Source organism: Oncorhynchus mykiss, chromosome 16 (genome assembly GCF_057628025.1).
Source record: "Oncorhynchus mykiss isolate SJ-2025 chromosome 16, ASM5762802v1, whole genome shotgun sequence".
Taxonomy (NCBI): Eukaryota; Metazoa; Chordata; class Actinopteri; order Salmoniformes; family Salmonidae; genus Oncorhynchus; species Oncorhynchus mykiss.
The window spans coordinates 41,461,641-41,480,619 of NC_143037.1; the positions used below are offsets into that span (position 1 = coordinate 41,461,641).

At 42.9% G+C, this 18,979-nt stretch overlaps 1 protein-coding gene across 3 annotated transcripts in view; it reads left to right on the plus strand.

Moving 5' to 3' along the window:
- Positions 1-497: 497 nt before the first annotated feature.
- Positions 498-18,979, plus strand: part of LOC110491053 (disco-interacting protein 2 homolog B-A) — a 78,624-nt gene continuing 60,142 nt past the window's right edge. For 2 of the 3 annotated variants that reach the window (XR_016487259.1, XM_036946808.2), the window contains exon 1: positions 498-768. Coding sequence is in view for 2 of the 3 variants with exons in the window: in XM_036946808.2 (XP_036802703.2) it covers positions 684-768 (85 nt within the window). In the remaining variant the exon portion in view is untranslated. Of the gene's footprint in view, positions 769-8,872; positions 8,986-18,979 lie in introns of all 3 variants that reach the window. The other variant, XM_090202670.1, reaches the window with a different exon arrangement.

An 18,979-nucleotide genomic window follows, 5' to 3' on the forward strand; every position in this document is an offset into this window, starting at 1 on the left:
CTCAACTAACCTGTACCCTCGCACACTGACTCAGCAGGGGTCCCCCTGTATATAGCCCCATTATTGTTATGTTATTGTGTTACCTTTTATTATTTGTTACTTTTCGCTTATTTGGTAAATATTTTCTTAACTCTTCTTGAACTGCACTGTTGGGGTCTTGTAAGTAAGCATTTCACAGTAATGTCTACACTTGTTGTATTTGGTGCATGTGACAAATAAAGTTTGATTTGATTTGCAAATCTTATACAGTCTATGATTCACACAGATAATTATTTGAGATGGTAGGCCACATGTCAGGTTATCTGGTGTCATACAAATGAAGTCAAGTTAACCTGTACATTTACAATTCTACCTTAATGCTAATTTGGGATTTACCATCAAATGATTATATAGTAATCCATTGTACACAGTTGTACTATCTCTAGAGCACCACAAGAGGGAGCACAAGCTGTACGACTCGATCCATACACCCTGTTTTGGGTGCAGCCTGGCCGCTTGTATGTGAGAGATCACGTGACGGCTCATTGCCATTGGTGAGCTCTCCCCATTATGGCGGAGAATGGATTGTCTCTTCTTTTCAAATTCATGTTTTGTGTCTTGATGCTGGTATTTTAACCCAGAATAGATTTCGTTTTTACTTAAAGCACACTTCGTTTTACTTCAACCACACTTCGTTTTAAGTCATGGCAGACCGTGGCGTGGATTTCTCTGGTATACCGAAAGAGCTTCGAGACCATTTGGCAGAGTTGGAATTGGAGCTATCGGAAGGTAAGGAGGGCGACAAGGGGATGAGGCCAGCAAGCTAGAGTAGTGAATTCAAATTCACCTCATGTAGTTACGCTAGATAGATAGACACCAGTTGCGGCTATCAAATTAGCGCTATGTATTATGTATCTATTTGAGTATACAAGGCAAATTGCAACATTTGAGTGTATTATAGCCATACACAATCGTGTTCTGCCAATGTCTGGCCAGCTAGCAACCCTTTTCTGCTAGCATTGCATTGACAGACAGCAGAAAGAGAATGGCTCAACCCCTGTGGCCATGGGCTCTCTAGTCTGTGACCGTCTCGCACTTGTCTACGTTCAATCTAGGTTCAATCGTTTCATAGCTATGTTATATGTAAAGCCATTGATTCATCTGTAAATAACTATACAGATAAATACTAATACTATTTCGGTTGTGATTTAATGTCAAAGCCAAACTTGTCATAGTCATCTGGCTATGACAGCTTGGTTTTAGCCAAAGCCTTTGTCTTTAGCAATCATGGGTCTTCTTGACCATCAGTTCAGGGTTGGCGTCAATAACCAGTAAGTCAGTGGATTTCGTAGTGTAATGTTGGGTTTTCAGTTGGTTAATTCTGCATTGCACAACCTGCGACTCAATGTGTGGGTTTGTGATTGGAAGAATTGGAGATGACTAACGACAACATCATTGAAATGAAACATGAGTATTGATAGTCATCACATATCATAAATGCACCTGTAGCCAGTCTAGGCTATATTATGTTGGTATGACAACCTCATAGCACATGACAGGATGTGACATCATACGGTCCTCTGCATGGCTTGACCAGATAGGGTAACCTTTGGACACCAATGACATTTAGGCTCCATTGTTTGCTGAGGCACACTCAATATTAACTTGAGCTGTGTGTTTTGTTGGGGTGGGGATGTGTGTTTGTGTGCACATGTGGCACATGCCCACCCCCTTCCCTCCCATCTCAAACAGCTGCAACACAGGGTATGACAGAATGGTGTTAAACATTTAATTCAACGGAATCGGTACTGTACTAAACAACCAGTTGATTGAAGAAGGGCCTGATTATGGTGGTGTGCTGCAACTTCTAATGGTCACACCCATATTGATCAGGCCACATCGCACGCACCAAACGGGAGGAAGAATGGCTCGCACCGTTTTAGAGTAATGTGTCATTCAGTACAAACTGCCACGCAACATAGGAAACGTTGAACCGAACTGAACGCAGCCCTGGTCTCCTCCTCCCTGACACCAGGGCAACGTTCAGAAGTCAGATGTTGTGGAACGTTACCAATAGAAATGTCATGAATATAGTTGGCATGATTCCTTATTCTACATGTCAGAGAAACAAGTTTGTTCTACGTAACATTCTATCTGCACGTTACACAATGTTGTGCCCTGGGGTCTGTTCAGGAGGGTGCAACGTTTCAGAATGTTTACATATAAAATAGAAGCCATTGAGTAGTACAACAGATATGAATGTCGGCCAGGTAGAGGGTTTGAAGCGTGTCAGCTCTAGCCTATCTGCAACATTCAATCTTGACCGTTACACTTCACTGAAAACATCCCTGGGCTGAATGCATTCAGCTGGAGAAGCTTGCTCGCTCCATCACCTAACCAACTGATTTATGGATTGTGATTGATCATTAGAAAGATAGACCTTCAGATCGTGTAATAAAGGAGTGATAACATGGTCACAAAGTGGAAAGTAGAGACTCATTCCATCCAGACTCTTTTTAGATGCAGCCCCTTGAATGACCACCCTAGCCCAGATTCAGTAGGCTAGCCCGTGTGACACACACCACCCCTGTGACAGTAGCTAATCTATGCTGTAGTGTGCTTCAAGGGACAAGCGTCTAAAAAAGAGTGACATACACAACCATATTTTGTCCCCTGCCTGCCCGGCTCATAACAAACACCACCACAGAACCGAGTCGGAGCGGAAATGCCTGTTGTTGGGTTGCTTAGATGAGAACAGAGGCAAGCCAAGTGGCCTCTTAAATAACAATCCAGTTCTGTGTGTGTGAGCAAAGCCCCCAGTGACCAGTGAGGACACAATGCGCCTCATTCAGCTGGTCACGGCCATGGTGGCATTTAGTAGGCCATTCAACTAAACTCTTTAGCTGTGCCCCAATTGACACCCTATTCCCTTTATAGTGCACTACATTTGACCTGGGTAGTGCACTGTATAGGGAATAGGGTTCCATTTGGGATGCAGATTTTGCGTGCTGGCTGCAGTAGAAATGAGCTGCTCTTATACAAAAAGGAGGGGAGGGGTTGGACATAGTTCGGAGGATGATGTACTGTAGTGTACTGTGTGTGTTCAAAGCCCCCCGTGTTGTTGTGTTAGCGTTCAGCCAGGAGTGACTAGACGTGACTCACCTTTCCTAGGTAACTAACGGCTGTTTCTCCTCATTGAGAGTTGAGAAATGTCCTTCCGTCCTTAAAGTTTACAGAAGCATTTGGCTATTTTCTGCTTTCAGAGGTATTTGCTTTCGTCAGCAAGGGTTCACTGAGTTTACTTATAGATACTTATAGTATAGATACTTATACTTATACTTACTTATAGATAGATTATTCGGGGTGTTTTTGATATTTTAATTTTTTTGTCGGTTGCTGCTTTCATATTGTTAGATAGGAAACCGTTTTTAAAAATTGTATTTTTACATTTCCTCTCTTGAGTGTTTTATGGAACATAATGTGGCATGAGTGTGTGGGTGTGTGCATCGGCGTGTATACAATACAGTATGATGAGGTCCTGCCCTCCGTACTTACTGACTTTGCCTGCTGCTGTGGCCAGTGTGTGATTGGGAGTCCAGATTATTGCCAGTTGCCTCCTATCTAGGCCAGCCAGCCATTTGTGCCCTATCTGAGTCATTTATCCAGTGGGTCAGGCAGCACAGCAGAGGAACAGCATCTAAAAAGGCCCAGTCTGAGAAATAAGGGCATCCGCAGCAGCACAATGCCGTGCTACGCTATTATCCAGCCGTTAGTGGCAGCCCAGCAGACCTATAGGTTCAAGTAAGTAGGCCTATTTGCTTTTCTTTCAAAAGCTTTGAGCTGTGTTCGATTTGAGCTCGCCCTGGCTCAAGGTAACCAACAGAATAGTCCCAAAAGTGCAAAGCAAACCTCGCCCAAAGCTTAAAGTATTTGAAAGAATTTGAATCCTATTTGAACCCCAGTGATATCTGATGCTATCATCCACCAACTGCACCCATTAGTGACAGCACTGTAGATAGGAGATGATGGAGAGCAAGAATAAGGCAGGTCCTTCAAGGTCCAATCCAGCCATTTTTATCTCCATGTCAAATAATTTCTGGGTAACAATTGTTTTCAGTTAAAGTGGTCAAAAAGAAACAAAAATAGCTTCTTAGCAAAGAGCAATTTCTCAAGCAAGGATTTTGATGGACTCTCTGGGAGTGTTCTGAGTGGGGAGGGAAAAACTGAACTAGCTGTTATTGGCAGAGAGGTTTGGATCTCATTCTTATTGGTCTAAAAAGGGAAATTCCACAGTAACAGAATTGTGCTGAGACTCAGAATGTTCCCTTAAAATGTATGCCAAACAAAAACCATTGATCTCAAAGTTTAACAAACCAATGCAGAAGGACTACTTTTAGGAATTTGCTGGTTGTGGTTGTGTCCACTTTTTCCAATAACTCTGTGCTCTGAATTGATATTCAAAGATGTCTGCAGAGACAATGGGGTGTTTGTTATCTATGACATGGCACCTTGACCTTGAAAATGTATTTTGGTTATTGAAGTGAAGTGGATTTACATTGTGGGTCCCTGATCTGTACCACACAGAAATGCATAATTATGGAAATGAATGTCATTGTCTTCATGGTGATGTATCCTAAATAGGTACACAAAATATGCAACATCCATCTTGCATATTTGGATATGCTTCACACTGGCTATTATTTTAATGACCTCTGCTCCCAAACACGACCAAATTAGGTTTGTCCTGACCGGACTACATCTGAACCAATCATAGACGTCTATGTTTCACAAGTTTGGACAGCAGAGTAGAGTTCAGTACAGCAGAGTAGAGTATAGTACAATACAGTATATTATAGTGTACTCCACTCTAGTGTGCTCTGTGTACTTTTCTGTACTTTACTATACTCTACTGTGCTGTCCAAACTTGTCAACCCAACTGTTGTGTGTGACTACTATGATTTCCCATTGTAGCCAATTTATTTGATAGTGGAATTTCCAATTTTAATCACTTAATAACTCATGAATAAAACTGATTTCAGTAAAAACACCGCCGTAGACCGCTGCGCCACTTGGGAACCCCACTCGGGAGTGTTTAACATTATTTTTTAATGACTACCCTCACGTATACAGTTATCTGTAAGGTCCTTCAGTCGAGCAGTGAATTTCAAACACAGATTCGACCACAAAGACCAGGGAGGTTTTCCAAAGCCTCTCAAAGAAGGGCACCTATTGGTAGATGTGTAAAAATAAAAAAGCAGACATTGAATATCCCTTTGAGCATGGTGAAGTTATTCATTACACTTTGGATGGCGTATCAATACTCCCATTCACTACAAAGATACTGGCGTCCTTCCTAACTCAGTTGCCGGAGAGGAAGGAAACAAACAGCTCAGAGATTTCACCATGAGGCCAATGGTGACATTTAAAGAATTACAGAGTTTAATGGCTGTGATAGGAGAAACTGAGGATGGATCAACAACAGAATGAAAAGAAGGAAGCCTGCACGGAATAAAACATATTCAAAAACATGCATCCTGTTTGCAACAAGGTACTAAAGTAATACTGCAAAAATGTGGCAAAGCAATTACCTTTTTGTCCTGAATACAAAGTGTTATGTTTTGGGCAAATACAACACATTGATGAGTATCACTCTCCATATTGTCAAGCATAGTGGTGGCTGCCTCATGTTATGGGTATGCTTGTAATCATTAAGGACTGGGGAGTGTTTCTGAATTAAAAAAGAACGGAATGGAGCTAAGCACAGGCAAAATACTAGAGGATAACCTGGTTGTCTGCTTTCCACCAGACACTGGGAGTTAAATTCAACTTTCAGGAAGACAATAACCTAAAACACAAGGCCAAATTTACACTGGAGTTGCTTACTAAGATGACATTGAATGTTCCTGATTGGCCGAGTTAGTTGTGACTTAAATTTGCTTGAAAATCTATGAGAAGCCCTGAAAATGGTTGTTTAGCAATGATCAACAACCAATTTTACAGAGCTTGAAGAATTTAAAAAAGAATAATGCGCAAATGTTGCACAATCCAGGTGTGGAAAGCTCTTAGAGTCTTGCCGAGAAAGACTCACACAGCTGTAATCGCTGCCAAAGGTGATTCTAACATGTATTGACTCAGGGGTGTGAATCCTTATATTATTATTTATTTATTTAACCTTTATTTGTCAAGTCAGTTAATAACAAATTATTATTTAGAATGACGGCCACACCCGGACAACGCCTGGCCAATTGTGCGCCGCCCTATGGGACTCCCAATCACGGCCGCTTGTGATACAGCCTGGATTCGAACCGGGGTGTCTGTAGTGACGCCTCTAGCACTGATCTAATCAAGATATATATTTATTTTTATTTGTTACAATTTTTCTTCCACTCTGAGATTAGAGTATTTTGTGTAGACAATTAAATCAATTTTCGAATCCCACTTTGTTACACAACAAAATGTGGAAAAGGTGAAGTGGTGTGAATACTTTCTGAAGGCACTGTATCTTAAAGATATGTGGGATTTGGGGTAAATGGTATTTTTAGGCACAAGGCAATGTTTCTTACAGAAGGCGAAGAAAATTCTTCCAAACAAAATATGTGTTGCTATTATTTGGGAGGGGCCCTGTATTTCTAATACCCTTTTCTGACCTTTTTCTGGTAGGTGTTTTCTAACACCATCTTTTCCATCTGTTTGAACAGAAATCATTTTCACCACTTCACAGTGTTATTCCAACCTCATAGTGTGGAAATATATATAAAACACAGGAAAATCCCATTTGACTGCATAGGGCCTTTAATGTCCCCTTCCTTCTCGTTGTTGCCGCATTCACACCAGGGGAACATGGTAGGGGTGAAAATGAGGTGCAACTCCATATGATATGTGCCTCTGTTCATGCCAGGGGAACTGAGCAGCAGTTAACGACTTCGGTGAACCCCCCCTACCACCCCCCCCAATATTATTGCGTTTTCGTGTGTTGCACTTGCGTCTGAGTCACATGATATTGAACCAAAGACACACATGGTTCCTGCCCTCCTGAGATTCTCTCTGCTGTTTACAGAACAACCGGTGCTGTGAGATTAGGATATCAGGACCTGCTTAGACAAAGCAATTGTAGCAGTAGAGCAAGGGATAGCAATATATGGGGAAATTAATGACTACAGTGTTGCTGTTATGAGGACACGATGCATGGAATGCAAATGCATAAATGTATGAAAGCGTGCATTTCTCATTTTAAATGTACAGTACAGTATTCGGCCCCCTTGAACTTTGCGACCTTTTGCCACATTTCAGGCTTCAAACATAAAGATATAAAACTGTATTTTTTTGTGAAGAATCAACAACAAGTGGGACACAATCATGAAGTGGAACGACATTTATTGGATATTTCAAACTTTTTTAACAAATCAAAAACTGAAAAATTGGGCGTGCAAAATTATTCAGCCCCTTTACTTTCAGTGCAGCAAACTCTCTCCAGAAGTTCAGCGAGGATCTCTGAATGATCCAATGTTGACCTAAATGACTAATGATGATAAATACAATCCACCTTTGTGTAATCAAGTCTCCGTATAAATGCACCTGCACTGTGATAGTCTCAGAGGTCCGTCAAAAGCGCAGAGAGCATCATGAAGAACAAGGAACACACCAGGCAGGTCCGAGATACTGTTGTGAAGAAGTTTAAAGCCGGATTTGGATACAAAAAGATTTCCCAAGCTTTAAACATCCCAAGGAGCACTGTGCAAGCGATAATATTGAAATGGAAGGAGTATCAGACCACTGCAAATCTACCAAGACCTGGCCGTCCCTCTAAACTTTCAGCTCATACAAGGAGAAGACTGATCAGAGATGCAGCCAAGAGGCCCATGATCACTCTGGATGAACTGCAGAGATCTACAGCTGAGGTGGGAGACTCTGTCCACAGGACAACAATTTTTCAGTTTTTGATTTGTTAAAAAAGTTTGAAATATCCAATAAAAGTCGTTCCACTTCATGATTGTGTCCCACTTGTTGTTGATTCTTCACAAAAAAATACAGTTTTATATCTTTATGTTTGAAGCCTGAAATGTGGCAAAAGGTTGCAAAGTTCAAGGGGGCCGAATACTTTCGCAAGGCACTGTATGTAGTTCTGCCCTTGTGCTATGCTTGCCTATTAATGTAATGTTTTACGTGGATCCCAGGAAGAGTAGCTGCTGTTTTCCTAAGAAATACTAAGTTGTCTGAACTGAACTGTGGACGACGTGGATGGGATTGAGCCTACAGTAAAGTAGCATGCTGTTCTGTGTGCATGCCTGCCAGGGCCTAGAGCGATTCAGTTGAGAGAGATGACAAGCTTGTGACTGACAGACACTTCCTTCCGCTTGTTTTAGAACAGCTGATGAGCCTTTGTGTTGTGTTGCACGTATGGTGGAGAAGGGAGAGTTTGAGTCCAGCCAGGAACGGGAACATGGGCTTTAACGCTGAGCCATGTACATCTAGCTTGAATCTCAGCCAATCATCCCTCTCCTCTCTAGGGGCTTTAGAATCCACTGGCCATGATACACTGAGCCTTCTTGTACCAGATGTTTGTTTGGAACAAGCACTTGCTGTCAGTCTACTTTTACAGTAGAGCTTTTTGGACCAAGCACTTGTTGTGAGTACATAGGCAATGCAGTAAAGCTTTCTCTTCCAATTCATACCATATTGAAATGGGCTAGCCTATATCAAATTGACAGCCAGTTGTTGTATTCAGGCTGCATCTGTGACTTCTGTTTTGTGCCAAGTCTAATGGAGAATAGAGCGCAGGGCAGCATCTCCTTAACTCATTATTTGTTAGGCTAGGCTATATAACGATTTAGTCCAAACAGCTTGTGGGCTGTGAATAGTTAATGATGTCTCCCATCCCATGGTTCTCCTTTAGGATGGACCAAGGGCTGTGTTCCCTTCACTCCTTCAGGGCTGAATGAATAATTCACATGCTCTCATTAAACACCAGGAGACAAGGCTGTCACCACTCGGCCTCTGTCCCAGGAGGTAGGTGTGTGTGTGTGTGTGTCTGTCAGCCTACTTCACAGTTAAGAGTTGAGGCGTATGTGGCAACGACCTGTGTCGTGTTCAGTTGGCATGAAAGGAGAGAGGGTAGGAGGAGAGAGGGTAGGAGGAGAGAGGGTAGAGGATTGAGTATTACCTGAATGAATCCCATAAGAAATGTTTTTTTAACGACCCTGTAGAACAGTGCTCGCATCCCAATATCGTTACTAACTTGTATTATAAGTCACCATTTTAACCTAATGGTGAACGCGCGCATGAGTGGTGAGTGCATGGGGGCCGTCATCTTTATGCACCTTCGCTATTGTACACTAGCATGTTGTCTTCTGAGTTGAGGGTGAAAATGTACAGAATATGAGGCCTGCTCCAGATGCTGACAGACAGGAGATATTGTCTCTTGGCTTAAATCATACCGACAAAAGCATGACTTTTGACATGTTTACAGACATGGTCAGGGCTCTAAAGTGTGACCAATTTGGTCGCATATGCAACTAAATGATTTGCTGTGCAACCAGGAGTTTTATTTTGGGAGCACTGCGACTATGAACAAAAATTCTCCCAGATAATAATTGTATCCATAAGTTTTCGCGCTGTACCGTTGTTTCCGAGTGCCCTAAAGAAACAAGTGGTTGCACCATTACTACAGCGAAAACGGCCCAACCAAGGCAAAAGTTCTGACCCATATGACCGGCACCATAGCGGAAGGCCGGACCACATTTTATAAACCATGTTGTGGGCAGTTCTAAAACTACTCGCATCTCAAAGTCGTCAACCATTTGTTTACATTGTCCAATTATGTTCCCTCATTGGCTAGCTAGCTAACAACCTGCTAATGTAACCGATGTGAAATGGCTAGCTAGTTAGCGGTGGTGCGAGCTTAATAGCGGTTCAATCGGTGACGTCACTTGCACTGAGATTTTGAAGTAGTTGTGATGGGTAACGATGCTTCGTGGGTGTCAGTTGTCTATGTGTGCAGAGGGTTCCTGGTTGAAGCCCAAGTAGTGGCGAGGAGAGGGACGGAAGCTTATACTGTTACACTAACTTGACCAGTAATATGCAAACATTTGGGGGCACATGAAGAAAGTAAAAGGGAGATCAATGATCATCATAAATCTAAAGAGACTGTGTACAATTTGCATTGTATTGCATCTCAATAGGAATATAGTGCTTTTGCACAATGTCGAAACCTGATATTCCAAAAATGACTTTGTAAGTTCAATGATGGTTATTTTGTATCAACATTTTAGCTTTTATAATAAAGTGGGGCACAACATGTGCTTTGAAAGTAGCTCGAAATAATTCAGGTCCAATATAGGCTGTATCTCAATCAATTTAATGTCTTATTTTCTGGTGCTCCTAAATTTCATGTGGTGCTCCTAACTTTTAAAGGTAGGAGCACCAGTGCTATCAATGAAAAATTATCATTTAGAGCCCCGGACATGATCTATATATATTCTCACTGTCAAACCATGCATGAAGTTAGCATTAGGGGCATTACTCAATGCAATTAAGATCAGCGTCCTCCCCTTCAGGGCAACGCTGTCAGTCACAGCATAGCAGAGCGAGAGAACCTGTTCAGTGCTCCAGTCACCGTAGGCCTGTTTATGTGTTACTGTGAGTGGGATGCACCTCTTTCACATTAAAGCTATGATTCATAGAGCTATGACGGGTGGTAATAGGGGGCCTTGAGAAGTTGGGTGATTCACTCAAGTTCATTTCTCAAGGACAGACACACGTAACATAAATTGGATGTGATGACTGACAAGGAATTTTTTTTTCTCCTTCTCTGGTGCCCTTATTTTTCAGCACTGGTCATTTGTACAAATCACGACTTCGCAGGTGATCGCATCTTTCGGAAGGGGAGGCAACAGTTGGCCCATCAGAGAGAGCGGGGTGGAGCTACAGTCCTGCTTCAGCTCCTCGTTCTAGTATCTTTTCTAACACGTCTGCCCACAGAACTTAATGGAGCATCTGATGCAACTCCGAAAGATTTTAGTTCTGGGTTTCCAAGATTACTCTCAAGTCACAACAACAAGCCAAGGCACTTGTAGTTCATGTCACCGGACAAACCTGAAATCGAGGATACGTGGTGGTGTTGTGCTGCTGAAGTAGCTCTGTTGCACAGGACGGGTTGCACAGAGCTGCTTTACTAAACTGCCTGGGAGTCAGTCAGCCAGCCTTTGTCAGAGGCCCACCAGGTTCTCATAGACATGTGCTAACACCTACCACCACTATAACCACCACATGCCAGTCACTCACTCACACCCAGTCGTTACAAGTTACAACTCTATCATCACACTGAAGCAGCAGAGAAGATGGGCGTTGGTACTAAAATACAACTGTCACGTTCTCTGATTTAGAGCTCTGAGATAGGAGGATCAGTGTGACAATGTCTCCATAGACTAGAGCAGTATTCCTCACGCTTGGTCCTTGAGAGCTACAGGGTGTGCAGGGTTTTATTCCAACCCAGTATTTAGCCTACACAACTAACTTACATTGAACTGATCAAGATTATGATCAGTTGAATCAGGTGTTTTAGTGCTAGGCTAGAGTAAAAGCCTGCACACCTTGTGACTCTCAAGGGCCTAGAGACAGGAACACTGCTCTACAGCCTTGGTGTCTTTGCCTGGGTCGTGTTCATTATGACACACTAACGAAACGTGCAACGGACCCTGAAAACCAGTGCTTCTTATTGGACAACTCCAGTTAGTCCCTCACTGATCCAGTCTGTTTTGTTCCAATTGGTGCCGAATGAACACAATCCTGTTGTCAGAATGTAACCGATAATGTTCTTGTTCTGGAGTCTGGAATCTTCCCCTCCAGCCCCATGTTATCCATGGCAACCATGTGACTGTTGGTGATGTTGGAGAATGCTGTTCTCACTAAATATAGGACCAAATAAACCTGGCGAGACAAATTCACTTTCATGGCTGAGCAGGGGGAAAACAAGCCACTCTTTGACACCACTTCACAAAAGCTATGCTGAAGTAGGGCCCCCTTAGAGGCTCCATGTAGGACTCAGTAAGGCAGGCATATTTGTGTTTGTCCGTTCTCTTTCTCTTCTCTTCTCCTGTGCCCTGCTTGCACAGCCAAAGCAGAATGGTTTGTTGACACTGTTTCACACTGTCAGTCTAACTAACCGCTTGGCTTGGCTGCCATATGCGAGTCACTGTTACACACACACATGGCCTACCGACATTGGCCTACCGACATTGGCCTACCGACATTGGCCTACCGACATTGGCCTACTGACTGACTTTTTGCTACAGGGACATATTATCTCTCTCTCATCTCTTATCAACTCATTGACTGTGGTATTTGACCTACACTCGTGAGATCAAGTTGGAGTGTTATGATAAAAATAAAGAACTTGATTAATGGTGTCAATTTGATGAAAAAGACCAGATTCTGTCGGTCTGCCTGTGTATGATTATGAACTGAGAAGCAACTTCAAACAAGCTGTTTGACTTTGGATAAATCTATATTTAGTCTCTCAGTAACATTTTAGCATTCTAATCTTGTCCTCATTCTCCCAGTGTCCTCTCTCTTCAATCTCTCTTCATCTCTCCCTCCCTCCCTCTTTCTTCACCCCCCCCCCCCCCCCCCCCCATCTCGGCCCCCCTGTCTCTCGGTCTCTCTTTATAACAGTGGGCTAGGCTCTCTGGATGTGGTCGTTAGACTGTGGATTGTTTGGACAGGGTGTGGAGAGCACTGAACATTTTCTAAGCAGTTGGTCACTTTCTAAATATAAAACAAGCTCATGGGTTTAGCCAGAGCTGATTTTTGATAGTGGGCAACATAGTTTGATACGGTACTGGGACTGTGTGGTGGATGGTATGTGTAAAGGAATCCCATGGTGCTTGATATCTTTCTAAATCCCTGTGGACGTATGGTCTGTTACTGGGTTTATTCAATTTCATGGATATGTCATGGGATTTAGGGCTGATTTTGATAGGGGGCATAGTTTTGTACAGTATCAGTACTGTCTCTGGTATGTGTAGCCTATGTCCCTGGGGGAAATCTTTAGGAATCTAGTTGTTGGTGGTCATTTCAACAATTGTTTATATCTTGCTAGTGCAGGCTATGTCGCTGCCTTGGGGATACTTTTCAGGAATCCAGTGGTTGATTTCAACAAAGTTGTGTCTGTCTAAATCCCTATGGACTGATTTTCCGTTACTTTGTTTGTGAGAATTCACAGTCCTCAGGAAACCCTCCCACCCTCCCACTGATCCTTATAATTTGTGTTTGTCTCAGAGCTGTGTGTGTGTGTGTGGACCCCTTAATTCAACTCTCTAGAGAAAAGCCAGAACAAAGGGTATGAAAACACTGAATGGGTGTGGTTTAAAAGGTAAAGAAAAGTTCAGTTGGCTGTAATAAGCTCTACATCAAGGTCTGTTAGACATTTATTAGTTTGAGGCTATCATTTCATAGGCTTATACCAACTGTAGCCTATAGCAACTGTGTAACAACAACTGAATAACATTGAACTATACCTTAGAGCAGTGGTTCCGGACCCCTTCAGACATTCAACCTCCAGCTGTACCCCCTCTAGCACCAGGGTCAGCACACTCTCAAATGTTGTTTTTTTGCCATCATTGTAAGCTTGCCGCACACACACTATACAATACATTTATTAAACATAAGAATGAGTGAGTTTTTGTTACAACCCGGCTCGTGGGAAGTGACAGAGCTCTTATAGGACCAGGGCACAAATAATAATATAATAATAAATAATTTTGCTCTTTATTTAGCCATCTTACATATAAAACCTTATTTGTTCATCAAAAATTGTGAATAACTCACCACAGGTTAATGAGAAGGGTGTGCTTGAAAGGATGCTCATAACTCTGCAATTTTGGGTTGTATCGGAGAGCGGCTCAGTCTTAAATAATTTTCCACACACAGTCTGTGCCTGTATTTAGTTTTCATGCTAGTGAGGGCCGAGAATCCACTCTCACATAGGTACATGGTTGCAAAGGGCATCAGTGTCTTAACAGCGAGATATGGCAAGGCAAGAAACTCTGAGCGCAGCCCTATCCAGATATCTGTCAGTGGCTTCTGATTAAATTAAATTTTCACAGAACCGCTTGCTGCAATATCATTGAGGCTCTCTTGTTAAGATATCGGTAAGTGGACTGGAGGCAGGGCATGAAAGGGATAACGAATCCAGTTGTTTGTGTCGTCCGTTTCGGGAAAGTACCTGCGTAATGGCACACCCAGCTCGCTCATAGCGAAGCACCTAATACATTTCACATTGTCCGCAAGCTTGAGTTAAATTGCACACAAAAAATCATACAATGATGGAAAGAGCTGTGTGTTGTCCTTGTTAATGCAAACCGAAAAGAGCTCCAACTTCTTAATCATAGCAAGCAGTCAGACAAGTGAAAATTATGGCCAGTAAAGACAACTTTAAGCTCGTCTTTCTATTAAAAAATGTGACCGTACTTTGCTCCTTGATAACCAGTGCACTGGTATGTTGTAAAAACCGTTACATGGTCGCTGCCCATATCATTGCATAATGCCGAAAATGCACGAGAGTTCAGGGGCCTTGCTTTAACAAAGTGAACCATTTTCACTGTAGTGTCCAAAACATCTTTCAAGCTGTCAGGCATTCCCTTGGCAGCAAGAGCTTTTCGGTGGATGTTGCAGTGTATTCGTGGCGTCGGGAGCAAATGCTTGCACGTGCGTTACCACTCCACTATGTCTCCCTGTCATGGTTTTTGCGCCATCAATACAGAAACCAACACATCTTGACCACCAAAGTCCATTTGATGTCACAAAGCTGTCCAGTACTTAAAAAATATCCTCTCCTGTTGTCCTGGTTTGCAGAAGAGGATGTCTTCCTTAATTGACACCCCCATAAACGTAACGGACATACACCAGGAGCTGTGTCAGGCCCGCCACGTCTGTTGACTCATCCAGCTGTAACGCATATAATTCACTGGCTTGTATGCGAACCAGTAGTTGTTTCAAAACATCTCCTGCCATGTCACTGATGCGTCGTGAAACAGTGTTGTTTGATGAAGGCATTGTCTATATGGTTTGTTTGGCCTTTTCCCCTAGCATTGTCCTAGTTATATCCTCTGCAGCAGGAAGAATTAAGTCCTCCACAATAGTATGGGGCTTGCCTGTCCTAGCCACTTGGTAGCTCACCATATAAGATGCTTCTAGCCCCTTCTTATTAATGATATCTGTTGCTTTTATACATGTCTTACTACTCGAAAGTAATCTTAATTCTCGCTCCAAAAACTCCAGTGGCTTATTTTTCAAATTGGCGTGTTTCGTTTCTAAATGTCTGCGCAAGACTGAAGGTTTTCCGCGAGAGAGTAACGGTTAATGTGATCGAATGTTAATTATTTGACTCGGCTACCTGTATTTGACATTGTTGTTATTTCTCTGAACACTAGATTGTTTCATTTTATTTTTGGCAGTGAAACGAGGCAGTGAAGCGAGTCAAAAATGTATAGCCCTGTTGGAAAATCTAAATGTACTGTTTGAAAATGTGGGAGGAATAAAATTGAGTTCAAAATGATTATTTTTATGTGAATCACATTTTTATTGGGTGTACCCCAGTTTGGGAATACCTGCCGTAGAGGAGGTGTTATTATAACCATTACAATCCATTAGTGAAAATTAGTCCAGTATTAGTCACTTCCTGAATATGAGCTAAAACATGTCATGTTATGGTCAGCTAGAGACGTCTTATTGCTGTAGTAGTGGGTTATGTTATGCAGTAGCCTGTGTCAGTGAATGGTGTCATTGACGACTGAGGGGGTAATGGGTTGGCCTAATGAGGTAATCCGTCTGTCACTGTGATGACTAATGGGAGGTAAGGAAGCAGGACTAGCAGTATCTGTTACACAAACTCATCTCTGTGTGTGTTCATCTGTATCTTCTCCCACACAGACTCCAATGACACACTGATGACTGTGGTGGTCTGGATGGTATCAAAGACGGAGGTCCTCTGTTCACCTCTAGCTACTCCTGCCCTGTCCCTCCTCAAAGAGACCTGGCATGCTCCTCCTCTGTCTTGACCCACTGCAACGAGCTCTAAAGAATGCAGTTAGTTTAAACCCTGCCTGAATCCAGACCCGAATAATCCTTTCTTTAAATCAAGACTTCCTCTACCAGTTCAAAACAGTACTACTCTATTGGTGTGGGAACTAGCTAATGCGATTACAAGATGTAGCCTACCTAGCCCAGTATGTCGTAATAGTAAATAAGAATTTGTTCTTAACTGACTCGCCTAGTTAAATCAAATAAAAAATACAAGCAGTGAACTAAGCTTGGTTTGAGAATGTGATTATCAATAATACATATAGGCCTATTCTATCTTGCACCTCTTCTTGCCTTTTACATTTAGCTTATATTTTAGTATCGGCCAACAACACACTATGTAGTGTTTCAGACAGCACTCTTCCTTGGCCAGCTCGACTGTGTGAGTGTGTTGACCTTAGTGAGTCAGTGTGACATAGTAGAGTTCAGTAGGGGAGAGTAGGCTAAAGCGGCAAACATACATTTACCACTGTGAACTATCATCATACTTCCACGTCTGGATAAGAGCCAATTAAACAAGGCTTGTAAATATGTCATCGTGGCCAGCGGCTCTGAACCAAGATTTCATCTTTACTGAGTCCATCCCAGATTAGGCTGCAGTTTATGAACAGCAGACCCCAAGGGGGAGTTACTACCCCCAGCTATGGTGGGGGCGTGGGAGAGAGGAGACGGCGGCTCTGTTCTGTGCCAGACTCCAGGCTACATTTAGCCAAGCTATAGGCAGGGAGAAATCCCTCCTCTTCTCCAATCTCCACTACCCACTCCATCCTCCACCCCTGCAGTGCAGCGCAGCAGCCTCCCAGGCTCCCACTTCAGCAAATTCCACTCATCCTCCAGCTCAAGACCAATCCTCCATTCCCCCCTGCACCTTTCTTCCCAACATCCATAACTCCATTTGAATAGGAGTTTCCCATCTTACTTTACCCTCCCGTCCCACTTTCCCACACTGTCTGATCCAGGCCAACACTTTTTCTCCACACAAAAACTGTCTATCATCATTCTCGCTCAGATTCTCACGACTAGCCTATAAGCCTTCTTATAGATAATCCACAGTTTGTTACTTCATTCCTCAAAATGAAAGAGTTCAACATTTGTAGCTCTTGTAAATTGCTGAGTCAGTCAGTGAAGGTTTAGACGGTACCTAAACACACCTACTTTGTTGCTGCTATACAGTTGTCTGACTGTTAGCATACTGGCTAGGTTAATAATGGTGATTACTGTTGGGACCTTAGCCTACATTGATGCTAGCTCTCTAGTCTACAGTATTCTAGAATGGCTGGAGTCGAGGCTAGCTTCATGGTCATGTGAGAGACTTCCCTGTGGTGTGGAGTCCGACCTAGTGTGACTTCGCTAACCTCTCCCAGGCAGGTACTGTCTGCCTCCTTCCCACCCACTCATCAGTAGCCTACATGATGGCTCATGGCCCTGTTGTCTGGACTACTGAACCTGCTTACTATAAGGGGACGTTTCATATGATTTCAGTCAGTTTCTGACTGCACCCCTTTGATTTGAACAAAACCTTGCCCATGGTAAGAGTGTTCGGGATGTAACTTTTTGGACCCGAATGCCAAAACAATCAGGAGCTAGAGGTGCATAAATTGACCAATTTTGCATACCCCCCACCATACCATGGGACATCCATGTTTCAATCACAAAAACAATAGAGGTTTTAGTTTAGCTAATATACAGGGAAACTAAACTCGAGCTCTAACACCCTCCTCTCTCACTTTAGAAAGACAAAGGGCCGTTATGTAGGGAGTGCTGCCTGACTGCATGGCAGACTAGTGTTTCAACATAGCTCTGTGTGACACCACCAGGGAAAGTGAAGTATCATGTTTCACTGCAGTAATGTTGTAGTATTGATGTAAAGTGATACAGGCCAGGGTTGATGGCTACTTAAATTAGAACAACTCATTTCAACACTCACGATAACCTCAAATAGGAAAATTATTCAATCCACCACAACCATCCAAGGCTCCGTCTGGATCTGTAAACATATTGAAGCTAATCTATAACAAACCAGTTAAAGGTGAGGTGATACAAGTTAATCTACAGACACGGACAGACTGGCCAAGGGCGGAGAGACATGATTATGATAAAGTGACAGTAGTCAGCCCTAGTTATCCCCCTTGTCAGATTTTGCATAAAATAATCTGATTATAGAGGGAGTTGTGGATTACGGCAGGCATGAGATGGGAGTGTGTTTTGGAATGGAGATAATAGATGATAGGGAGGTCTCAGCGGGAATGTCCCACTCCCTCTGACTGTACTGTACGCACTACTCAGCTAATGGAAGAGAGATGGTATTAGCTATAATGATGAACTGAGTCAATGTAGATTTTTATTGCCTTCTGATCTATTAAATAGGACCTCAGGTTTTTCAGCCCAACAGCAGCTCCTCAACTTGGTTTGGTGGTAAGAGCGATCTGGCTGGAAAAATGTAACCATTCTCAAATTCATAGACCGTTATTGATGCAAGGACCTTTATGGATGCCAGAGTTGTATTGGCTCTCCTCTCTTACCAGTCTTTCTGGTTAAGACAGTGGGAGTGTCTCATGTTGTAGTGTTCCTAGTTCAGGCCGAGGGGAACTGATAGTGTGCCTGTGGAAAGAGGAAGTGGGAGATAAAGATGTTGCTTCCTCCCAGAGCTGCATGGGACCAGCCACCAGTCCGATCCGTCCATTCAACCGTAATTAGACCTGTCGATCTGCATACGTTCAGTAGGGGGCTGACTGATCACAGAGGGGTTATTTATCGACATGTTGAGAGACATTTCTAGAGAGCAAGAGGTTGTGTGTACGTTATATGAGCATGTGTTTTTGCTGTGTTCTTCACGCTCCGCTGTGGTACACGTGGGTGGGGGGTGGAGGGGTCGACACAGGAAGACACAGATCAGTTTAGAATTGATTGACATCCGTTGCCA